At 47.3% G+C, this 17,327-nt stretch overlaps 8 protein-coding genes across 8 annotated transcripts; 4 read left to right on the forward strand and 4 right to left on the reverse strand.

The window, feature by feature from the left end:
• Window positions 1-559: 559 nt before the first annotated feature.
• Window positions 560-2,922, reverse strand: PGRI_078530 (ankyrin repeat domain-containing DHHC palmitoyltransferase family protein; the record flags this gene model as incomplete). Its single annotated transcript, XM_040795567.1, has 4 exons — window positions 560-1,230; window positions 1,289-1,401; window positions 1,453-2,594; window positions 2,653-2,922. The coding sequence occupies 4 exons, from the start codon at window positions 2,920-2,922 to the stop codon at window positions 560-562; spliced, it is 2,196 nt and encodes a 731-aa protein (XP_040653244.1).
• A 500-nt stretch (window positions 2,923-3,422) lies between these two features.
• Window positions 3,423-3,920, reverse strand: PGRI_078540 (uncharacterized protein; the record flags this gene model as incomplete). Its single annotated transcript, XM_040795568.1, has 1 exon — window positions 3,423-3,920. The coding sequence occupies one exon, from the start codon at window positions 3,918-3,920 to the stop codon at window positions 3,423-3,425; it is 498 nt and encodes a 165-aa protein (XP_040653245.1).
• Window positions 3,921-4,260: 340 nt separating this feature from the next.
• PGRI_078550 (uncharacterized protein) lies at window positions 4,261-5,936 on the forward strand (the record flags this gene model as incomplete). Its single annotated transcript, XM_040795569.1, has 4 exons — window positions 4,261-4,412; window positions 4,462-4,741; window positions 4,797-5,267; window positions 5,325-5,936. 4 exons carry the CDS (start codon window positions 4,261-4,263, stop codon window positions 5,934-5,936), a joined length of 1,515 nt encoding a protein of 504 aa, XP_040653246.1.
• Window positions 5,937-8,070: 2,134 nt separating this feature from the next.
• On the forward strand, window positions 8,071-8,853 carry PGRI_078560 (putative cyclin-dependent protein kinase complex component; the record flags this gene model as incomplete). The annotated part of the gene is made up of 1 exon (XM_040795570.1): window positions 8,071-8,853. The coding sequence occupies one exon, from the start codon at window positions 8,071-8,073 to the stop codon at window positions 8,851-8,853; it is 783 nt and encodes a 260-aa protein (XP_040653247.1).
• A 225-nt stretch (window positions 8,854-9,078) lies between these two features.
• PGRI_078570 (hydrogen/calcium exchanger domain-containing protein) lies at window positions 9,079-10,511 on the reverse strand (the record flags this gene model as incomplete). Its single annotated transcript, XM_040795571.1, has 2 exons — window positions 9,079-9,670; window positions 9,718-10,511. The coding sequence occupies 2 exons, from the start codon at window positions 10,509-10,511 to the stop codon at window positions 9,079-9,081; spliced, it is 1,386 nt and encodes a 461-aa protein (XP_040653248.1).
• Window positions 10,512-11,377: 866 nt separating this feature from the next.
• PGRI_078580 (cystathionine beta-synthase CYS4) lies at window positions 11,378-13,118 on the forward strand (the record flags this gene model as incomplete). Its single annotated transcript, XM_040795572.1, has 4 exons — window positions 11,378-11,637; window positions 11,695-11,729; window positions 11,793-12,469; window positions 12,525-13,118. 4 exons carry the CDS (start codon window positions 11,378-11,380, stop codon window positions 13,116-13,118), a joined length of 1,566 nt encoding a protein of 521 aa, XP_040653249.1.
• A 1,717-nt stretch (window positions 13,119-14,835) lies between these two features.
• On the reverse strand, window positions 14,836-15,832 carry PGRI_078590 (signal recognition particle receptor subunit beta; the record flags this gene model as incomplete). Its single annotated transcript, XM_040795573.1, has 2 exons — window positions 14,836-15,570; window positions 15,620-15,832. 2 exons carry the CDS (start codon window positions 15,830-15,832, stop codon window positions 14,836-14,838), a joined length of 948 nt encoding a protein of 315 aa, XP_040653250.1.
• A 734-nt stretch (window positions 15,833-16,566) lies between these two features.
• Window positions 16,567-17,197, forward strand: PGRI_078600 (putative beta-1,6-glucan biosynthesis protein (Knh1); the record flags this gene model as incomplete). Its single annotated transcript, XM_040795574.1, has 2 exons — window positions 16,567-17,061; window positions 17,129-17,197. 2 exons carry the CDS (start codon window positions 16,567-16,569, stop codon window positions 17,195-17,197), a joined length of 564 nt encoding a protein of 187 aa, XP_040653251.1.
• Window positions 17,198-17,327: the final 130 nt, after the last annotated feature.

A 17,327-nucleotide genomic window follows, 5' to 3' on the forward strand; every position in this document is an offset into this window, starting at 1 on the left:
CAGGTACGTTTTATCCTCTTGTAATGTGTAATGTAAAGCGTAAACCTGTCATGTGCAGCGCGATACATACATGTATCTGGACCTAGACTTGGTTGGATGCACCAATCGGCCCGTTCGGACGGGATAGGTCTGCCCTTCCTAGGTAGGCATCATTCCAGAAACGCTGAGAAGGATCCGGAATTCGGCTCTTATGCAGTGTACTGCAGGGGCCAAGGGAAACGATCTATCTTATCTGATGGAAATGTGAAGTTGTGGGGAGGTGTTGAGGACATTGGACGCTAAGTGGGTGTATGTTGTATATATTTGATGACGAATACCGGTTCATGTTGCTATTCAAGAGCCAAACTATCTCTCATAATAATACAGTAAAAAAAAAATAAAAAAAAACAAAAAGAAACCTTGGGATCATTAATGTCTAACGTCAACTGTACAGGATCCATTCTAAATGCAGATATTTAGTCGTACCACGTGCCCCAATAGTACAACACCGCGCTGATTTGCATAATAAAACACAGGGTAGAAGGATGTCAATGCAAATACGCTCAAATCTCGGATCAGCTTATACCATACGTTCCGGGTCGTCGCCAGCAACGCTGCGGTAGCCAGGTCCCTCGCCGGACCGATTGCCGGTGTGCATACGCATTGGAGTTTCGTACATATCATGATAGTTGATCACCTCTCCGCCCAGCATCGCCGCCCCGGTCTGGCGCTTGCTAAATAGCGGAGCCGGGTCACACCAAAAGTCGCGGCAGTTGGTGATGACACCGCGGGAGAAAGGGTTGCTGGGACGATCTGCCTGGGGTCCGTCCCGAAGACCGTCCTTGGCGGTTGTCCAAAAAGCGTCAATTCCGAGAAGAGATGACCACTGCTGAATGCAGCCATGTTTCCGTCGGGGTTCGGATGGGCCTCGGAGGGCCGGGTTAGGTCCTTGTCCAGAAGCCGAAAGACCAGCAGCTTCCATTGACGTGGTTCCGGCGGTCATGGCCGATGCAAAGGCTTGGGAGCTTGGGTAGGACCGGTCGATGTGGTGGCCTCGCATGTTCTCGTAGGTTGTCTGGTTGCGAGAGATCTGGACGAGCTGGACGGCGCACAGCATCGTGACCCAGACCAGCTGGAGGGTGATCCAAACATTAAGAACCAAAGTGAAGGGGTCCCGAGAGGCGTAGTCACACAACGTGTCGTTGATAACATTGCAAGTAGCATTGGTAGGCGCGGGTAGAGAATTGATATCTGCATCATATTAGTTGACTGATCCGAGGCAACATATCACTACTTGGATAGTACTCACAGGCAATAGTTAGCTGCACAAACAGAATGATGCCAACTTCGAGGGAGACTATATAAAGAACAAAATGGCGGAGATTGTTTACCCCAACACAGTTATCAATCCATGGGCAATGGCTATCGAAAAATTAGCGGGTAGGTCAATAGGGAATTCCTCAAGGCACATACTGATCATGTTTGGCGACGCAGCGTCCACAGCGCCGACAGTGCCTACTCCGGAGTGGCTTTCTTGCCATACAGGGGATGCAGAAATTCTCTTCGTCGAACTTCCATTGCTCAAACAATTCCTTAACAATCTCTCTCTGCTGATTCCTGCTGCTGACTTTTGGAACATAACCCGGGTCCTGGACCATGGCAAAAATGTAGAAATAAGCAGTCAAGCAGAAGAAGACCGCGAACAAGATGTTCAGAACCGGAGATGATAGATATGTTGCTGGCAGCACCTTGAAAGCATAACGGAAGCCGACCCAGAATAATGTGCCTGCAAAGACGCCAGCCAAATACGGTGTTTTGTGCAGAACACGATATTCCATGGGCCCCTTGTTCGCAAATTGCTGTGCAACGTACTGCATCCCGAAGACTGTCACTAACACGAGGGGCACAGCAACGAAAATCGACAGATTACTGAGCATCCAGATGGCAACCAGAATAATCAAGAAAGGCCAGAAGAAGAAGAACTTAGCCATGATGCTCTTGCTGCGTACGAAGTTTGAGAGGCCCAGAGGCACCACTTTTTGGGTGCCATCCGGTTCAAAGCCGCGCTCGTTAAGCGAGCGGTACCAAACCCGCAGGGTATTCATTTCCTGAGCCACAGTGGCAGGTGATTTTCCATCGCGGGTCTTTGCAAAGCGGTCGGTGCCATATTCTAGCAACTTCAAGACACAGGGCATCGAGCCCTTGACTAGCGCCCAATGAAGCGGCGTCAAGCCACCTTCGTCCACAGCATTTGCATTGGCACCCCATCGCAAAAACAAGTCCACACATGCAGGATACCCCTTGTATGCAGCCCACATCAGTCCAGTATGCCCTTGTTGGTCGACAACATCCACGGGGATCTCTTGGTGTAAAAGCAGCACGACTAGGAAAGCGTTGCCATCGATCGTTGCGAGGTGTAGAATGTTGTATCCTTGGACATCGGTCAGGAGAGGATCGCCTCCGTTCTGAAGCAGTAGGTTCACAATATAATAATGACACCGTTGTGCAGCCCACATGGCTGGTGTTGCTACCGATTCTCCTCCTTTGGCGTTGACGTCGGCTCCGGAATCGATTAGGAATTTACACATCGCATATTGATTGTTGATTGCCGCCCACTAGAAAGAGAAAATACGGTCAGTAAATAGATGTATATTGCGCTGGCTTGTAACGAACATGCAGTGGTGTAATCCCCTCTTCATCTCGGTGGTTTGCGGTGAATTTTTTGGCTGTGAATAACTTCTGCATGGTGCCAATCTCCCCCATCCTAGCCAACTGCATCACATCCTCCCCAAGAGGGATTGAACCTTTCGGGGGATCAGGGCGCAAGCTCTTCATCTCCACATCGTTTGGAGGAGTAGGTGTTCCGTTGCCATTTAAGGTGGAGGTTGAACTCGAGGTCTGGCCTGGACTGGGACCTGGGGGTTCTGGGGAGGTTTGGGACATTTTGCGTTGAATATGTAGTTGTATCGAATGTGTATCGAATGACGGTGATAAAGGAGACTTGAACTGTGGAACAGTCTAAAAGAACATGGTTGTTCACCAGCGCATTCACTATATGCGATAAAAGGTCGAGTAAATGGTAAATGTGAAAGAGGTCGAAAGGGCGGACTTTGGATTTGCGGAGACGCTAATCAACAGCCACTTCGTACATTTCATAAGCATACACTTGTGTTATATACGTATGTTAAAAGAGGTTTATACAACATATAGATTTGATTTCTATATTATATTTTCTTCTAAACCTCCTTTTTTTGGGGGGGATGATTACTCAGCTATAGGCAGCCGTATTTTCTCTTTTTCTTGTCGATCTTTATAACTACACGTATAGGATATTGTTCTTTTACATGATCTCCACTTGACATTTAACAGCTTCATACTCATTACTCTCATACTTGAATGCCTTATATTTCAATTATATCTAGAAGTTAGAAAAAGAATTACCCTTACACAGTGCAATTTGGACATGTACGACTCATGCGAGTCCACATGCCAAAGAGAAGTGCAGCTCTACCGTCATCCGGTCCCTGGGACTTAATCTGCCATCTACGATCTTCGTCCTTGGCCATGCGATCATAGTACAGTGCATACTCGTCCTTTCCGCCGTCAAGAGTGAGTCGTCCTACCTGCATAGCCAACATATCGAACATCTTGAGAACAGTGAGAGGAAGTTGCCCATCCTTAATAGTGGCCATCTCAGCGACTTCTACAATAATACCCGAAAGGTTACCGCACTGGTCTGCAAAGCAGCTGCAAGTCGGCTCGTTGGGATCACTTCGAAACTCCTTCCACCTAGAGAGTGTGTGAGCTATACGATGAAGCTCAATCTGGATTGCGGCGAGGTCCTGACATGAGATATCCCCGGCGGACAGTTGGTGGATATATACGACGAACTCATCTCGCGAGTCGAAAAATTCTTGAACCTTCAAAGTTGTTGCTTCCATGTTTAGTTACTGATTTCAGTGTCTGAATAGAATGGCTAATTGGCTTGAGTCGATATATTTCAAACCTGGGGGGTCAGAACCTTTTATACTTCAATCTTCAATGGGCTTCATAAAGGCTTTAAAAACTATGAAAGAACATAAACTGGTTCTTTCAAATATATAATTATTTATCTCTAACTGACTTTCTAAAGCTATATATAACTTCTTTATATAAAAATTATAGTATATCACAATAATTATTGTTCCTTTCATAAAATCCATATCTGAGAGATCGAAGGAGTTTAAAAGTTGCAGCTCCACTTTCGGAGCTCCTTGTTTATGTCTCAACCTCCCCAAAACAATGGACACTTTGAAGTTCATCTCAATCCTCAAGGATCGAGATATTCCAGTTGAGCAGGAGGTTATTGTGTCGGTATTTGATGACAGAAATGCACAGTGGGCGTCTGAGCACCTCCGTCCTGACACTCTGCTATCAAAAGACGAGCTCGCGTTGTACGTTTCGTATCCCATCTACTTTGAAGAGATAGCTAATTGGAGATAGATACCTCAAGCTCGAAAACTCTGGTGCTCTCCAACCTATTCTTCACAACCCAGACCTCGGCGCGACGCGACCTATCCTCGAAGATGAACTCCGCAACACGATCGAGTCACTCGAAGCCTCAACGGCGACAATTCAAAAACAGACCGAGACTCTGAAGTTCCAATGTGCAAGCCTCAATAAGCAACTCGGTCTGGAACACAAAGTGGAGCAGCAGCGGAGTCGGGATATCGCTCGGTTGCAAAAGAAACACGAAGCGGGGAGGCAAAATACTACAATGGCGGTAGGGGCATGTTCATCCAAAACCGTCGCTTATTGCTGATTCCGGTTATATCTAGGCAGTTGAGCTTGCCGATGAGTTGGAAGCCGGGTTTAGAACTGCGACGGACAAGTCGGGCGCGGAAAGCAAGAGAATCCTCGCTTCTCTGTCTACCCGGTTAAAGCAGGACGACAAGGTTCTTGCGAGTCTGGAAACGCTCATGTCTAACATCAAATATCGTGGGAATGACGCATCTACGGTCAAGCGCACGAACCATCTAAGTGTGACGCTGTCAGACTACGTGGCAGAGGAAATACACTACCGTCTGGACCGAATATATCTGGAAACAATACACTCAGCGGGCTCGGACCACAACACCATAGATGAGCCAACGAGCATTGCCCTCGAGGAAGAACTAGAGTCGCTATATCCAGAGATCGAAATCTTGGCAGAAATGTCGACCAGGCAACAGTTCCAGGATCCTATCCTCCGTGAACTTCAGAACGAGCATGACCAGCTTCGAGTGGCGTCGCAGGAGAAACTAGAACAGGTATGAGGCTCTACCTCGGCAGTATCCATTTACCAGCAGTGAGCTAAGTCATACCAGGCACTTGACATATTGATCGAGATGACCTTATCAAAGCAAGATCTTACCAACCAACTCGGAGTCCGGGAGTCGTCTTCTGAACTGTTAGAACAGCTAGCCGCGTTATACCAATCTGAAGCAGGCAGCGAACTCGTCACACAGCCATCGTCCCGACGAGAGTCTTTGCGCCGGCGATCGTTCCAGCCAGGCCTCCTTCTCGCCACTCAGACGTTCAGTGCGCCTGTAGTTGCCCAACCATCACTAGAAAGACTTCTGAGGCGTGTTGGTGTACCACCGGAATCAATCCTCCACCCACGCGAAAATGGAGGCGTTGGTGACCTTCATGAGAAGCGATATCACATTTCCGAAACACTCCACAGTCTCAATATAGCGGTGGACGCTCCTCTCGTGGCCCATTTAGCACCGTTGGATAACGCATCTCAGCTTCTTCGTTGCTCATTGCACGCCGACTCTTACTATGAAACATCATTACGCGATTCTTCCGAGGAGTCAGCGCTCTTGGACCTCGAGAAGGAACTCACAAGTCTTCAAAATGGGGCCCAGAAGCTCAATTTGGATGTTCTCCACCAGCGTGATAGTAATCAAGATAGATTAATTGAGCGGTGGATATAGGCATTTTGGCGAAGCTTTGCTGCCCAAGGTTTTTTTCCCCCCTTCAGGGTTCTATTGTTTCTATGAATCTAGTTGATGCATGAAATTTGGTCTGGTCTTGAAGATGTCAATTGTTGGCTCTTAATCGCCGTTGGCTATTTTGGCGCCCTAAGTGGCACGACCTCTGATTTGACGCCTGGTGTGGCTGAAGGATTTCCTTATATTACTTAATGTTTGCGCAGTGAATCTCAAACAGTGATGTCAGAAATCGTGTAGAAGGTATTGGATCTTATTCTCCGAAAAGTTGTGCTGGTTGTATGATGGACAAATAGCAGGCCACAGCTCTACTTCTTGACGCTCTGCTTCTCAACCTCAAGCCGCGCCTCACGCAGGAGTCCCTTGTCAATCACACTATATCACTTCTTGATATACCTTCATTCTTCGGGGGAGATGCCCAACATCGCATTTCTGGTGTGATGGAAAGAAGTTGAACATAGTATCTTGTCAGATTTTAGCAGGCAACTGGTCTTCAAAGACGTTCACTCGCTAAGCTGCGCCTTAATGATCTCAGGTTTGTATCATCTTTTCGAGAAAGAAAATATTGAACAATTAATGAATTCATTATAGGTGTCTTAGAGATGTTGCCTTCAAATCCCTGTCCAAATACTCGAATATAAAATCAAGTCGATATCTCGCCATAAAGCTCTTTGTTCTCAATCTATACCAGATTACCTTTGTCAAACCTGCTTTGTTTTTGAACCAAGTATACCAATACTTCTCTATCTTTACACTTTTGAAAGGAATCAGCTCTTTTGAGAGTCCATTGTCCACATGTCTTACACAACCTATGCCTGGAAGTTCAGCCGTGCTGCTGCAAAGAACGATGTTCGTCAAGTTCCATTCTTTATTTCTCCGCCTATGATTCTTCGACAACTCCCTTGTTCGAGAGTATCTTTGTTTCCAGATACATTGTTCAAGAATCAATTATTATGACTTCGTTGCCCTCGAGTTATCCTCGGATTCCATGAAGTATCGAGAACAAGAAATTAACACGCAACATAGAGACGGAATTGCAAATACACTGAGCGGTTTACACGGTACTATTCAGGGGATCACTCCCCTATAGAAACATACATGGGATATACGTATTCCCCAGAGCCCAGTTACCTGTACTCGACAGGGATACGATCTCGCTATCCGTATCCTGCTTACAGGTCAGAGCCGGTCTACAATTGCAATTCACGGTATGCACCTTTAACCTATGAACCGCTTCGCAAGCTCTTCATGGTCCATCCCCCGGGTCACAAAACGGCGTCTAATTTTGCCAGACAAAGACATGACTCTTATTCAAGGCCGATAAGAATGGAGGAGCGAGTACCGAAAAACGTTCGGTTCGTTGATCGCTATGTTGAGGTTCCATACCAATCATCGTCACGAAAAGCCCGGGCCCAAAACATACACGAAGAAAACGTGTATTACGAAACAAGAGAGCCTAGAGTGGTCTCATATGGATCCCGTGGAATGTCGGACTCGGCTCGGCTCGTTCTTAGGCGACATAGGTTCTAGAGCAGCATAGTCTCTACCTTTAGCGCTGAGCTGTAACTGGAGTTGCAAACAGAAGGATAGGTATGGCGAGATCGCCTGTCGAGTGCAGGTATCTATTGGGGAGGTGATCCCCTGAATAGTACCATGTAATCCGCTCAGTATATTTACAATGCCGTCTCTATGTTGCGTGTTAATTTGTATTATAGAATTGGAGTGGAGGTTCTTGTCAATATATAGCAGGTCACATGTGGCAACTTTCTTATCTCCCCTTTATCTTGGATTTGTTCAATGTTACCTCGTGTAGATTCTTCAATTCGATTTAATTTCCGATACCCTTTATTGGTGAGTTTAATTCTTTGAGAAATTAATCAGCCTCTCATTCCATATAGACCAACTTACCACCCCCGCTATACGACTCATACAATCTCTCTCCAACTCCCCTAACCCATCCAAAGCGAGAGAGTCCCAGCAGAGGCCATAAACCACTCATTGGAAAATGAGATACCCAGCCAGGGAGCCACTATCCACCTCGAGGTCCAGGTGTGCTCTGCTCGCAACCCCCTACCAGGCCCGCGCCTGCGCGTGGCAGTGAAATCCACACTCGCACACCATGGCTACTGCCGTGACACAAACTACGACCGTGCCCATGTCCCAAGACATAGATTCCAACCCAAACCCAAACCCAAACTCCCCAACCATGCTGAAACTCGGCTCGACGGATAATATTGATCGTCACCAGCCCGACGATCATGATTCGTCACAGACCCCCACCGCCGTGTTTGATATTTCGCCCGAGGCTGCATTACAATTGCTTTGTTTGAATATTGAGCGGCTAGGCGCTTACTTCGCTCAGAAGCCCGTTGGTACCGATGAGCTGCATGTGCATGACCCTCCTCTGAATTATGGTACCCCTGCTGAGGATGAGCTCAAGGCGAAAGCTGTCGGGCTACATGTTAAGGACTGCAGTGATCCCCTAAGGGCGACGGAAGAGGCGATCCAAATGGCTATCTTGGCGAAGAAGTTTTTGTCGAAGAAGGTGCCGCCGATTCCATTGAACGAGTATCTGCTCCGTTTGCATAGGTACTGTCCTATGTCTACGGCGGTATATCTCGCAGCTAGCGTGTATATATCGAAGATGACGCTAGTCGAAAATGTGTTGAGCGTACTGCCGAAGAATATGCACAGGCTTGTCCTTGCTGGTGTCTGGGTTGCTTCCAAAGCTCTAGAAGACCTGAGCTATCCGCATAGTCGGGTTGCGAAGGTCGGCGGAGTCAGTGAGCAGGAACTGTCAAAACTCGAAATCAGCTTTTGTTTCCTGGCCGACTTCGAGCTGCGCGTTGATGCGCAGATGTTGATGAACGAAGCCTTGCGCTCTCGTACTACCCTGAAATAACCCTTTGATCATATTGTGTTTTGTCTCTCATATGAGGTCATATTACATTATGTGGCTTCATTTGACTAGCTAGGTGCTGATGTTCAGGCAGTTATTTACTTATTTACTCTAACCATATATGGAGATTTAGTCCCATCAAACTCCTCCAAATAACCATGGGTGATATATGATATACATGCATGGAATATATTCGCGAACCGAACGCGTCTAATATCTACCTGACGTTCAAGCCTGATTAGTCGAGGTCATGTGCACTGGGGGATAGTACCAAGTGCAAACCGCGATGATGAAGTAAACCAACACACAAAGAGCACCTTCAAGGTAATTGGACTTGCCATCACGCAAGAAGTTCCCAACGACCAGAATCGAGAGCACGAGGAGAACAACCATGAAGATCTCAAAGTTCAAGCTCATATCCTTGCCCATGCCCCAACCAACAATGACAGTGAGTGGCGCATTCAGCAGTGCTGTTTGGATCGAAGGGGCTAGGCAGTGGAAGAGTGCAAAGTTGATCTGGTTGTCCCAGGCTTCGTCGACGGCCGTGAGATGCTCGGCGGCTTTTTCCACCAGAGGGACGAGAATCAAACCGAGGAAATTGTCCGAGACGCCGCGCTCCACAATGTACTCGATTTCTTGGACCAGGAAGACGGCGGACATGCAGACGCAGGTCAGGGCAATGGCAATGACCACGAAGCATTCTATCATTGTGAGTTTTGCTCTCGCGGCTTCTTCGTGTCGGTCTTCGTCATGGTCTTCGTCTTTCTCCAGGATATCATCGAAAATGGAGTTGTGGCTGTGTAGGTTGAAGAAAAGATATCTATCACGTGTTAGTAGGATTATAGGCGAGAGCCTAGGATCACTCACGTCAAAAATGCCACGAGAAGGATCACCGCACTGGCACGGCTAATCGTCAAGGCATACTCGTCCAACTGCACCAGAGTAAAATGGTCATTGACGCTTCCACGCAGCGCGGAGTAGAACGCACTTGGGATCAATAAACCGAAACCCGCGACAAGAAGCAACCCGGTACCAACTTCACTGATGGCTTCGTGGAAGCTCTGCTCATGACGCTTGATACCACCGACAAAGAAACATAGACCCAAGCAAAGCAGGAGATTTGCCATGATGGAACCGAGAATAGCGGCCTGGATGACAGGAATCAGATCCGAGTGTTCGGTTCGGCCATGGTTATATAACAAAACCATAAAGAGCACGAGTTCCACCACAGAGCCTAAAGTTGTTTCAACCACAATGCCTATCATCTTTGGTAATTTTTTGGCTAGCTCTCCTCCCGCAAAGCCAAGCAGGTTCGCTGAGGGCACCATGGCGATGTAATTGAGACTGAAAATCCAGACATGAAGATCGGGTCGCGCAAAATGGACGACAATTGCAGCGGGTACAAACGGCCAGAGGATATTCACGACCATCGAAAGTGTACAGACACTCCTAAAGCATACTTTGAGGAGATGCCATGGATGAATGCCGGTTCGACCACTCTCTCCGGCTGTGTCCACACGAAATAAGGCCCATCTTCGCTTGGAAGTGGTGGAGATGGTGGGTAATATCGAGTTTTGTGAACGCTTTTCCTGGACGGTTTTCGGGTCGCCATTTCGGAGACGGAGGTCGGTATGTGAATGTGTTGATCTGATTGAGGTCATTTCCGATAACTATAAGGTAGAAGGGTGAAGGGGTAACAAAACGAGAAATGGAAGAAAATAAGGAGGATTTGAAAGGGTAAAGAAAAAGTAAGGGGAAAAAGGAGAGGAAAAGACTATGTAGAGTACTCCGTAGTACAAAAACAAATATGCGTTGGCACTTTAATTTAAACCCAATCATCTTATTTACTAGTTCCCCTCTTAGCGTATATCCTTTTTTTAAAAAAAATTAGTATTTGTAACATTTATATACCTAGAAAATAGAATATATAACAGAAGTTATTTCTATTGTATACTTACTATGTATATAATATTTATGAAACGAGGTTGCACAGCCACAGCCTTGGCTATTCAGATATTTTAAGATTAAAGTATATGGACAACCTTGGGAATAATCTATGGAGTACTCCGTACTTTCTGCCCAGGCTTATTCGAATTCCTATTCTCTTTATGTTGTATACAGTCAATGACTTTTCCACTATAGCATATGAGTTATAAGCATATTAATCTTTCTAACTATACATATTATGTATTAATACATCTATATATATTTTCTTACTATAACATGGCTACAGAAAAAGTCCACATGTACAGTAACTCTAAAGAAATTTTAGCACCCTTACTTATACCGCCTTCTAATAAAAGTATACCGCCATATTTCTACAAGCCTTGATTTGGTAAATTTCCCAATTGCCGGCATAATATTGATCCGGCGGTGCTAATACTTTTTGCGATGTGACTTGTATATAGATCTGGGCCCATCAAAAAAAAAAAAAGCCGGCTATCATCGGGCGGGGCGCAAAAAGTCGGAAATCTTCTTGCCTTCGAACTTCCTCTTTACCTACTCTCTTTACTACAACTCACACATAATGGCTTCTATCACAACTCCCGGCAATCCGCCGGTTACTTTGGATACTATTACCCAGCAGATTGGTAACACACCCCTTGTGCGATTGAATCGTCTGCCCCGCACCCTGGGAATCGATGCCACTGTCTACGCCAAATTGGAGTACTTCAATGCCGGTGGCAGTGTCAAGGATCGCATTGCCCTTCGCATGATTGAAGAAGCTGAGCGATCTGGTCGCATCAAGCCTGGTGATACTCTCATCGAGCCCACCAGTGGCAACACGTAGGTTCTTTCTTTCCCCTTTCAAGGGTGGCACCGATGCTAATTGAGATTCATTAGTGGTATTGGTCTGGCACTGGTTGGTGCTGTCAAGGGTATGTTTATATTGTCTAAGCTTTGCTTGTCCCATTTGTCCCTAATTTTTATCTCTTCTCTAGGCTACAAAACCATCATAACTCTCCCAGAGAAGATGTCCGCCGAGAAAGTCTCAGTTCTGCGTGCCTTGAACGCAACTATCATCAGAACCCCCAATGAAGCTGCCTTTGACTCGCCCGAGTCCCATATCGGCGTGGCCCGACGCCTGGAGAAGGAATTGCCTAACGCTCACATCTTGGATCAGTATGAGAACCCCAACAATCCGTTGGCACACGAGCTTGGCACTGCCGAGGAGATCTGGACTCAGACCAATGGCAAGATCAGTGCTATTGTCGCCGGTGCTGGAACCGGTGGTACGATCACCGGTCTAGCCCGTGGCCTGCGGAAGCACAACCCCGATATCAACGTTATCGCCGCTGATCCCTTTGGTTCTATTCTCGCTCTACCTTCCTCCCTCAACGAAGCTCGTGCCAATGAGCCTTACAAGGTCGAGGGTATTGGGTATGATTTCATCCCCGAGGTTTTGGACCAAGATGCCGTGACCCAGTGGATCAAGACCGAAGATAAGGAGTCTTTCAAGTACTCCCGACGTCTGATCGCCGAGGAGGGTCTGCTAGTCGGCGGTAGTAGTGGCAGTGCCATTGCTGCTCTGGTCAAGGCTAACGAGGCCAAGAAGTTCTCTAAGGACGATGTCGTTGTTGTGATTCTTCCCGACAGCATCAGAAGTTACCTCTCTAAGGTAGGATCAAAATATTTCATCTATGTTACATTCAAACTAACCAATTCAATTCAAGTTCGCCGATGACGACTGGCTCGCAGCTAACGATCTGCTCCCATCGCTCCCCGCCGTTGCATCGACCACTCAAACCCAGGAGCCCGAGTCTAACCCTCTGGCCAATGCCAAGGTTAGCGCCTTGCGCTTGAAGCCCATCACCACCGTGACAGCCAACTCCCCTTGTGAGACTGCTATCGAGGTTATGCGCGACCGAGGTTTCGACCAGCTTCCTGTCCTTGCCCCCTCTGGGCGCAAGCTCGTCGGTCTCGTTACGCTAGGCAATGTTCTGAGCCGACTGACGCACGGCCGGGCCTCCGGCCAGAGCCCCGTTTCCGATGTCATGTTTGACTTCTCTAAGATCTCCGAGGTGGTCACCGACCCCCGTGATCTCTCCAAGGGAATGGACTCCCTCAAGCCCCAGACCCGGAGTCGCAGCTTCATTGAGATCACTATGGATACCCCTCTCAGTGTCCTGAACCGCTTCTTCGAGTGGAACAGTGCTGCGGTCGTGACCGAGAAGGACGCAAGTGGTGCGATGAAGCCATTGGCCATCGCTACCAAGGTCGATCTGCTCACTTGGATGCTACACCAGTCCAAGGCGAACAAGGCCTAAAATGGGTTTCTTTTCTTTCCTGAAATGCATTCACGTGTGACTTTGCTTGTTGGGTAAGGGTTCAACATTCCTGAACATTCTTTGATATCTTGGGATAGGCGTTTCTCTTGTGTTAGCATGAAGGCTTCCCCGTTGGGATTCAACACATCGTGGGAATGAAATCCCTAGTGCAGCGCAAAGGCGTTGAGTGTGATACATACTTAATATACATACCATAGAAAAAACAAATATATACATATATATATGGTACTTGTTCAGATTCTGGTTAGGTGGCGATGACGTTGATTCCAGATATATGTGCCAACTTCACCTGGGAATACTCTCAACTTTACCTCAACTCAAGATGACAGGAATCTTTACACATCGAAACTTCTCCCTGGAAAATACACCGGCGTTGAACGAAAGACTAGCTGTGGTAACAGTGAGTACATACTCTCATTATATCTCGGCCCAACTAATTTCCCAGGGTGGACAAGCAGGCATTGGCAAAGGCAAGCATGGGCCCCTGATCTCAAGCCACTTGAATATGCAGAGTATAATAATAAATACAGAGATCACCACAGAGCTTCTCTTACATGGCATAAAGAAAGTAATCATCATTGCCAGAAGTGAAGACAGATACATCACTGCTCGCGAAATGGAGACACCGTGAAGGCATCTCACTTGTGAATGACACTCGAACTGTGTTTGTTAAATGCGATCTCGGGGATATTCAGGATGTCAAGGCCGCAGTTGACAAGATAAAACAAGTCACAGACCGGATTCATATACTGGTTTGCAATGCAGGTGAGCTCTATTTCTCTATCTCAACCGGATCATTACATATTAACCTACCTCCCTAAAATGAAGCCATCAGCGTTCAAAATGAATGCAAGCGCTCACCCCAGAATATCGAGCGTGTGTTCGCGACAAACTGCGTTGGGCACCAAGTCCTAGCCACCTCACTCCTACCTCTCTTGAAGAACGGTGTAACGCCCGGCAGCGACGTACGAATTGTCGTTATTAGCTCATCGTTCCATTTTTGGTGCCAAAATCTTGACCTGGATCTTCTGTTCTCATCGTCACGCGTCAAGTGTCCCGCCTTGTACGATGGAGTATGGCGCTATGGTCGGTCAAAACTGGGCAACATCCTGTTTGCCAAAGAGCTCAGCCGGCGCCTTCTGGATGATCAAGATCCAGCAAGCAAACAGATCTATGTCAATTCATTCTTCCCGGGCAATATCGTTACTGATCAATGGCTCGGGTGGAATTCTTATTTTGGGGGTTTCCTAGGTTGGTTTATAAGAACGGTAGGGTCATGGCTGGGTCAGAATCTGGAGGATGGAGCTGCTACGGCATTATATCTTGCTACTAGTCACGAGGTACGAGAGCAGGACCACCGTGGTCAGTATTTCATACCTATCGCTACGCTGTGTGAGTCTAGTGCGATACCCGGAGATATGAAGCTTGCTCGAGATCTGTGGGTGAGTACTATTCTTTTCTTTCATGCCGTTTTATATCTATCATTGCTGACCGTACAGGACTGGATTGATGCACAAGCTACAGAGACATTGGGGTTGTATTGGCAATATCAATAGAAACTCACATTGTAGTCTCTCAAATACCTTGGTGCTATTTTTTCTCTCTCTTCTGGTATAAGATATACAGGAAAACCATGATAGGACCACCTATTTACTATTTTGGACCATCAAGACAAGGAAGTAAAAACTCATATCGCTCACAAGCACATACCAACCCACTCCTCCCAGCGCCGCACTCCGGATCCGAGCTCTTCTTGCAAGTCGCCCTTAACAGCACCTCCAACCACATCAACCTTGACACCAACCTCGTGCTCCAGGAGCTTGAAGCTGAAGGTATCTTGTTCATCATTACCCAAAATCTCCTCTTCGTCTTCCAACCCAGTATCCGCACTTGCATCCAGAAGACCCTTGGTCTTCGACTTGCGGATTTGATCAATCTCCGCTTCCAGCTTCTCTCTCACCGCACCTGGTGGCAGTGCGGTGAATAGATCCTGCTTGTTCGCGGCAACTAAGACAGGGATATCAGTGGTCCGCTTGCTCGATGACCCGTTCTTTGCGCGCTTCTGGAGCAAGAGAAGAACATCGTGTAGATAGGTCGCGGTGTCACGGAGTGTCGCTTCGTCGACTAGGGCAGCGGTATCAACCATGAAAATTACGCCACGTAGCCTTGTCTTGATGTCCTTTGACTGGGACATGGTCTGGAGCTCGGAGATTCCTTGCGAGACGCGGAGCTTGCCATGGCCAGGGGTATCCCTTACGCGGTACTTGATTGGATTCCGGACGGCCTCCTTCAAGGAGGGGTCATTGTCCGATCGATAGCGGTTGGATCCGGTGGGGACAGTGGGTGGTAGGGTCACGGTTACTAATGTTGATTGTTGGGAGGTGTGGGTGCTGTGCGACTTGTTCGAAGCGAGTGAGGACTTGGCCTCGAGCTATAGATTGGTTAGCAAGGAACCAACCACTATATCCTGGAGAACTTACTAAGGTTGTAAAAGCAGTTTTGCCAGCTCCACTGGGGCCTAGGAGTAGGAAATTACTCGAGGGCGGAGAAGCTACGGCCTGGAAGAAGAAGATGTGGAGTGCGATCGGGACACCAAAGGTGAAAAGGATGGCAATAGTAATGGCAACGAGGTTACCATCAAACAGCAGTGTGGCAATGCCAGTCACTGAGTTCCAATTTGCTTGAGACGACATGGTTGTGAGTTGTCAAAAGTGATGGGCCGACACTTTGACAGGAGAAACCGAAGGATAGCACGGACCACTTCCTCTTATCTTAGTGCATATCACTTCTATAACCTTCAAAAGGGAGGACTTAGGAATGATACACATACCAAGGAGCCTTATAAAGGGATGATGTCCCTTCTCTATTTTGAGAGATTGCTCTCTGTTCTCTGGTGTTCTCTAGAACCCCAATGGTTTTCAATCATATCAGTATGCGAGTCCCATTACTTCAGGTTGCCCTACTATTTGCGGCCGCCTATGGCCAGATCAGTTCCCAGATCACAAATGACTTGAGTTTCGATGGTGCAGCTGCCGTGAGCCTGCTTTGGGGTCTAGACAGTGACATGTCTTCAACTTATGATTTTTATCTCTGTGCCGGTGACGAGACGACAGGGTCATATGTATGGTTTCTCTCTATACTACAAAAGATGGAGTTAACCATATATTCAGGACACTCTATCGCAAGTTATCAATAAAGGGGCCTATTTTTCTGGTGACATGGTATCATTTCAAGTCGACCAAAGTGTCGGTGGAAATGAACCCAATGCATAGTAAGACCATCCCCCCCATTAGCACCAGTGGGCTTCGTCAATTCCCTTTATGTGACTGACCAATGCCCCCCGGTTTCAATCAGCTTCCTCAAGATAGTTCTATCAGGCCCTCATAATGACTGGTCTGGGTTTACTTCCCATTTCACTTTGACCAACATGAAAGGTACCTTCTCGGCCAAAGTAACAAATGCGATCAAGACAATGCAGCCAATCGCTGCCATCGCTGTTCCTTGGCCCACGGTCGAAAACAATGATCACCTCATCGAAGCCGCAGAAATGACTTCGGCTTCCAACATCTTCAATCTCGTCAAGAGTTCCTCAGCCGAAATGGTCTTGCAGTTCCCAACCCCAAGCGTCAAAGGCGAAGTTGGGCACAATGAGTTGCGTAAAAGACAGATGGCTGCTGTCGGTAACGTTGTCGGCGTCGTTGCTACAGTTGACCAGCATACTGTACCATACGGCGAGCAGACTGGCTCGATCAAATATGCCCCAATGCCCAAGAGCGCTGGGACTACTATCGCAACCAGATCGGCCACTCCCCAGTACCCGCCTTTTCCATTTTCCATTGCCACTACCTACCTTGGTGTGCCAACTGTCCAATACACAGATACGGCCTTTGCTACATGGACGGCGAACAGCATCGAGAACACGGTGAGTTTGATGTTTAAATGCACGATATTGGTTGATATTGAAAGCTAATCCTTCTGTTTTTGGTTAGGCTGCACCCGCTCCTGCGCCCACATTAGACAAGAGAATGCAAAAATGGTTGGACCGTTGGAATGATTGATAGGCTTTCGTGCATCTTGTCGTTTTATCTTCTCAGATGTCTTTACCGATGTGGACGCATCCAATTCCTAGGTGATATCATTCATGCCTCAAGATGTCATACTTCTAGGGTCTTCTTGAGTAGATTTCTC

Source organism: Penicillium griseofulvum, assembly GCF_001561935.1.
Source record: "Penicillium griseofulvum strain PG3 chromosome Unknown contig_6, whole genome shotgun sequence".
Taxonomy (NCBI): Eukaryota; Fungi; Ascomycota; class Eurotiomycetes; order Eurotiales; family Aspergillaceae; genus Penicillium; species Penicillium griseofulvum.